The sequence below is a fragment of the Grammomys surdaster genome, unplaced genomic scaffold (genome assembly GCF_004785775.1).
Source record: "Grammomys surdaster isolate TR1022 unplaced genomic scaffold, NIH_TR_1.0 117836, whole genome shotgun sequence".
In the NCBI taxonomy this organism is placed as follows: Eukaryota; Metazoa; Chordata; class Mammalia; order Rodentia; family Muridae; genus Grammomys; species Grammomys surdaster.
The window spans coordinates 1-6,941 of record NW_021614464.1 but is presented as its reverse complement, the minus strand read 5'-3'; the positions used below and the strand labels follow the sequence as shown (position 1 = coordinate 6,941).

The 6,941-nt window shown below is 35.0% G+C and overlaps 1 protein-coding gene and 1 pseudogene across 1 annotated transcript; one reads left to right on the top strand and one right to left on the bottom strand.

Annotated features, from left to right (window-relative positions):
• Positions 1-7: 7 nt before the first annotated feature.
• LOC114635794 (olfactory receptor 14J1-like) lies at positions 8-664 on the bottom strand (the record flags this gene model as incomplete). The annotated part of the gene is made up of 1 exon (XM_028784214.1): positions 8-664. A coding segment is annotated over exon 1 (657 nt), but the record flags the coding sequence as incomplete, so codon positions are not given.
• Positions 665-894: 230 nt separating this feature from the next.
• LOC114635795 lies at positions 895-994 on the top strand (annotated as a pseudogene).
• Positions 995-6,941: the final 5,947 nt, after the last annotated feature.

Here is a 6,941-nt window from a genome sequence, read left to right as displayed (position 1 = left end):
ATATGTGGACATAGGAGATGACAATCCCAATAAAGCAGGCAAAGCCCGTTGCAGCCAGAAAATCAGCCACTGCCATTATTACAAGGTAATCATTAGAGCAGGAAAGCTTGAGCAACTGGGGAACATCACAGAAGAATTGGTGAATTTTTTTGGCCTTACAAAATCTGATAGAGAATATAGTTGCTATATACAAGGTCCCTGGAACACCACTGCTTAGCCAGACAATTGTCACAACCCACCTACACTTTCTGGGACTCATGATGACCTCATAGTGGAGTGGAAGGCAAACAGCTACATAACGATCATATGACATCACTGTAAGAATGGCCAACTCACCCCAGGTAAAAGCTGAAAAGAAAAAAATCTGCAGCATGCACTGGCCATAAGAAATGTATCCACTTCCTGCCAGGGAACTCTCAATATACTGGGGAATTGTGACAGAAAGAGATGAGAGATCCAGAATGGAAAGGTGCTTCAGAAAGTAATACATTGGAGACTGGAGCTGTGGGTCCAGAGTTGTGATGTTGATAATGATGAAATTCCCTGCTGAGCCAAATAGGTATGTCACCAAGAAGAGCAAAGCATGCAAGATCTGCAGCTCATGGTTGTCAGAGAACCCCATGAGGAGAAATCCGCTTACTGAGGTTATATTTTTGACAATCATTTTGAAAACAGAAATTGTGGTTGCAGCTAGAAAATAAAACAGTAAAATAAGTGTATTAGAAAGACATTTAGCCAATATTTATCTGTCCATCTATATTTCAATAATTACTCTATATATTCTATCATCTATCTATCTATCTATCTATCTATCTATCTATCTATCATCTATCTACCATATATCATCTCTCTTTCATCTATCATCTATCTATCTATTTATCTATCTTCTATCTCATCGCTTCTCGGCCTTTTGGCTAAGATCAAGTGTAGTATCTATCTTCTATCTCTATCATCTATCTATATTGTATCATTGAAAAATTTGAGAGCACATTTTTCTCATCTCGTTAGATCTCATACTATCCACTCGTAAAGCAGTAGCAACAGTTGTACACATGGTCCATCATTGATCCTTCTCAAGGAATGTGGTTTTGTTTGTTCCATGTAAAAGCACTGTTCCACTGTCACAATTGAAACCCATTGCTTTTTTAAGTCATCAATATTCAGTCTGTGATGGACTGTGGAATGAGTTTTTTAAGATAGATAGGATTGATTATGTATAGCTTAGACAGGGTACTGTGTTAGCAAATGATATAGGCATGTAGCAAAAATATACCAGGAATTAAAATATGGTTTGATTGTTCATTGGAAACAGCCATTCTCTCTTAGAACACAATAGCGTCATTATAACAAGAGGATATTGATTATTGTAGAGTCAAGTGTAAAAATGATTTTGAAGATTATGCAAGAGTTACTGAAATCAATAAGAAAAATAATTGTGGAATACTCACATGACATTGTCAGTTAAGATATCCTATTTCATTTAAAGGAGATTTTAGGGGACAAGCAGCTTCTATTTGAATTCTATTAATATTTAAGTGCTGTCAATAGTACTTGCCTTCAGGATAGCCACTGAGGAGTTATTAGCTCTTATTAAAAGCAACAACAATTGCAAAGACTTATGGTGATTTCTTGAGATGGTTTAAGATGCAGAGGAAAATAGCCAATATCCAATGAGAGATTGCAAATTTTAAGTATTTATGTTTTCAGTAGAAGTCATGCTTTAGTTCATGGTCCTTTTGATGTTTGAAGGATTGAAAATAACCCATCATTCTCACCTTGCAAGACGTTTGGAGGCCGATGAGAATTTAATGGGGTGTCAGCTTCCTGCATGTTTTTTTCCATTAGTGAGTTCTAGTTAACAAAAGCAAATGAAATATCATTACACATATTCAAGTTTACTTAAAAATTGCATGCTTACAAATGTAATTGCAAAACAAAATTTGATGTCACTATTTTCAATGTTGAGGTATTTTTCATTTAATGGCATCTCTCTTACGACAGGAAAAACTCACTCCAGATCCCTCACACCTCTTTCTTAAAGAATGAACCTACATCCAAATACCCTACAATATGTTTGGATTTTATTGTAATTAATGTGGTTATAGAGCCAACTATGACATGAGAAAATGAGTCCCTGGACCTATGGCAGCAGCATACTGAATTCAAACCAGTGTGAGCTCCACAGAAAGATCCTCTATCTATAGCAAAATAAATCAGTGTTAAATAAGTAGAAACTTTTGTTTCATCTGACACAACTTTTGTGTTAGAAAGCCTCTTATCTCCTGTTTTGTGTACTTCAGTTATAACTTGGATCATTCTATAATATCCTGATAGTTTGATTTTTTTCAATATACACAACAGAAATCAGAATAAATCAAAGATTTCCCTTATGTTTCTCAGTTTTCATCTTTTCAAATTCTGTGTTTTGATAGTGTTTCTTTGAGGTTAGTCAAATGATGAACATATTTATAATTATTGTTCATAATCAATTTTATATTGGTTAGTGTAAATTAACATTTTAATCTGAAAATCAGGTTAGTTTAGTTAATATTAATATTTTAGTCAACAAATTAAACCAGTACCCTGAAAGTTGAGAAAGCTAAGTAATATTGATCATTCATGTAAACGAGATAGGAGGCACGTTTGAGTCCTTCCTAAAAGAGTTCTCCATTGATTCACAGAGGTAGTTTAATCGGATTGGAGTTAAACATTTTAATAGGAAAAATTTGAGCATTAGTAATTTAAGTAATAATATTGCCATTGAGTTATAAAAATTTACACATATCAAAAAACACATTGAGCTTGTCTACCTTGGGCTATCTCTTTTGGTGACATCTGAGAACTGTTGAAGAAGTGCTTTAACTGTTTACAGAAGTGTCACATAAGCAAGACTGCAAGATGTTAACTTCTTTCATTCAATAGTCTTCTCACATGGTCCCTTATCATATTTATATGAATTTTAAAAACTTGTTTATTTTCACTAAGGTACCCTTGCTTCTTTGTTCTAATAATAGCCTTGCTTTCCCAAACAGCTACAGTGTATGATTGTGTTAGAATTTCCATAAAATACTTATCTTTCCTTATCCATGTTCAGGAAACTCCAGGATGATTTGTTGTGCTGGTGGCTCTCCAAGCTGATCAACAATTTCTGATATTTCTTGTCCATGATTGCAGACTTTTAATTGTATTATGTCCCTGGAGAACAAATATAGTGAGCTGTCTTCTTGGGGAGAGGAGATGGACTTGGAAGTGTACTCTATTTTGAAATGGAAATTTGGACTTAGACAAAGTTACTTCATTTACTCTGACCCCATGTCACTTGGGACATGGAGTCCATAGATTTCCACACAGCTGTTGAATGGTTTTGTGATTTTGGGGTTCAATTGTCCATCTCAGTGGTTTTCAGTCCTTAGTAGACCTGTAAATCTCCAGAGAGCTAATTAGAGCTAAGAACTCTGGATACTACATTGAGTGTCTCTCATTCAGTCATTATAGGCAATAGCTCACAGGGGCAGTTTCTGGTCTGAATACCACAGGTAGAAGGCTACTTTACAGAAAAACTGAACATTTCTGTTAGAACTAAAACAGAATATATACAGCAAAATATCAGAATTTATAAGAAGAATTTAAAATATAAGAAATTATACATTTGTCAACCATAGATTATTCTATCATTTATTTTCAAAAAATTCATAATTTATCAGACTAATGGAGGAAATCTAAATGGGGCAAATATTCCTTCTATGTAAAGTTTAGAGCTCATCTTAGGAAATCATCAGTACAGATGAATGTTGAGTGTGGCCAAGTCACAGGTGGTGCCAAACAAAAATTGGTTTGCATCTTAAAAATTACTATTTCCTTTATGGAGAAAATAAAGCATTACTTTGTTTTGCTTCAAATAAAATCTCATGACTTCTTGAAAGTCACCAACAGAAATGCAATTACAGGATTTTGCCAAAAGCTTTCTGCACATTTGATGGGTAGCATTGTGAAGGACTTTGCTTAATTTAAAGCATCAGTTAGTTGTAGATGGGTGATACCAAAATCCTTTCCTGAAAACAATGGAATTGAGGGAGAAATGGATCATGATATTAAATTTTCTATTACTATTTTTTCCATTGCTGGAGAATAAGCCCAGCTGTGCTACTAAGCTATATCTCTAAAGCTATTCATAAATAGATTTCTACACTGATAAGAGACCCAGGTAGGTTATCGTCACTGTTCTTCCAGACCTCCATCACCAATGCTCCATCTCATTCCCATTGTGCAGCAGGCAGCTTGTAGAGGCCTGTCTGCCCTCTGTACTTCCCTTGTGGACTCCCATATAACACATGTGGAAGCTTCTCTGAAGATGCTGAGCAAGGCACTAGTCTACAAAAATTGTAAAATGCTCCAAGTAGTAATTTTATTGCTATATCCCTTTAGCAGTCCTGGGTTTATATCAATGTCACTAGTCTCAGGTTCTTGGTCATTCAGTAGTGTCAGAAATGGGTTCCATCTTGTGAAATGGTTGGTTACTCCTACAACTTATGTGCCAATTGTATCAATTTATTTTACATATATTTTACCATTGTAGATAGAAAGGTTTGTGTCTGGGTTACCATTTGCCTTTCTTCTCTGGAAACTCTTCAGTGTACACTTCAGTGTTTAGTACCACAAAATTCAATCTACAGGGGTGAAATGCCATTAAATTAATTCATTTCTGCTACTATAAGGCCCATTTGGGGAAGAGAGATGAGTTCTCTCTCCTCTGTTATTTGCCAATTTTATTGGTTGCCTTTATATATGTATATATTTTAGGAAGCTTCTACTGTATTAGGTTTCCATCCCACCCTTCAACTGATGTATAGATTTATTTGTTTCTTCTTGCATTTCCTCTCTCGCCCTCCTTTTCCCTTCCTCTCTGTGTTTGATACTCCTGTCCCAGTGCCTGCCATATACACCCATAACTATCTACTGTGTTTCCATTCTTAGGTAGATACACTCTCTAGTTCCTTACTCTGTACCTAACTTTTGTAGCTATGTAGACTGTAGCTAGATTACCAGTGACTTAACAGTCAGAATTCAAATACAAGTGAATATATACCATACAAATTTTATCTTCTTGGGTCTGGATTATATTATTCAGGATGATTTTTTAACTCCTACCATTTCCAGTGAATTTCATAATTTTATGTTCTAATGAATGAGAAATATTGCATTGTGGTAATGTATCACATTTTCTTCATCCATTCATCCATTAACAGTTTCAAAACTCTGGCAGTTATGATTAAAGCTTACATGAACATGGCTGAGCAATAATCTCTGTAGTAGGATTTAAAGAACTTTGTGTGTTCCCAAGGGTTTTATAGCTGTATTCTAAGACATATCTTTTCCCAACTTCCCAAAGAACATCCAACTGATTTTGTAGTAGGAGTAAAATTGTACTCCTATAAACAGTAGATGGATGTTCCCTTTACTGTAAATTCAGGGCAGCATGAGCTGTAGGTTTGGTTCCTGTACATATTTTGCCTTTCAATATAACCTATTTATGCACAGAAACAGATTAACAACTAATCATGGAACAATAAAAATACACAGAATCAAGTTCTCAGTACTATATGCTTGTTATTTGTAGACACTGTTAAAGAAAATAAAGTGTGCTTGAAACATTTATAGCAGTAATGCTACAACGGGTGTAATAAGAAGATTGCCAGATGACTGAAGTAAAAGAACTTTACATAATTGATATTCAGTTTAATGATTAATACTCTAGGATGAAGTGAGATTGTGCAAAATTTTATCTCTCACAAAAGTTAACAGCCTAAGACTTGTGACATTTATGTAATCCACAAAAAAGAGGACCAAATTATTACTCAATGTTACAGGAAAAGTACTGTACACACTAATTCTCTTGAGCTCAGATTTTCAAGAAAAGGCCATGCCCAAGTGTTTGTCCAAGGCAGTGTTTGTGCATGTTCATGTTCTCTTCAGGAAAACCTCACTTGAAAGTAAAGCTTTTTAAAGTATGAAATATAAGAAGAGAATAAGGTGTCCTCAAAGCAATAAATGAAAAACACAAAAGCCATAAAATTAGAAATTACAAGACAACTTAAAAAACTAAGAGAGCAATATGCAGAATGCAGAGGGAAAGACGAAAAAAGAAGCTGTAGAGAGAGCAGAAGGAACAGGCAGGCTTCTTATTATTATGGGACAGGACAGGTCTTTTCTTAATAGCAAGGCAGGTTTAGTCTTATTAAAGAGTACAAAGATTTCTTCTTACAGACTTGGATTTAATTCATTTAGCATTAAGAGGGCAGAAGCTATTTCTTTCTTTATGCAATAAAGATTGGAGCTCATTTTTCATCCAGAATGAATAAGTTCTTTCTTCACTGATGCTTGGTCTTTTGCTCGAAATGCATATGTAAGTTTGGATGTGTGTATGTAAGTATGTAATTATGAGAATGCATGTAAGCTGAGCCAAAAAGGAGATTTAAATTTGTATGCATGAACCTCATGGTACCTTCTCCAAAATAGACCATATAATTGGTCACAAAACAAGCCTCTACAGATACAAAAAGATTGAAATAATCCCTTGCCTCTTATCAGATCACCATGGAATAAGACTGGTCTTTAATAATGACAAAACCAATGGAAAACCCATGTGCACATGGAAACTGAACAACTCTCTACTCAATGATGACTTGGTCAAGGAAGAAATAAAGAAAGAAATTAAAGACTTTTTAGAATTCAATGAAAATGAGGACACATCATACCAAAACTTGTGGGACTCCATGAAGGCAGTGCTAAGAGGAAAACTCATAGCTCTAAGTGCCTACAAAAAGAAACTGGAAAGAGCACACACTAACAAGTTGACTGCACAACTAAAAGCCCTAGAACAAAAAGAAGCAAATACACCCAGGAGGAGTAGAAGGCAGGAAATAATCAAACTCAGGGCTGAA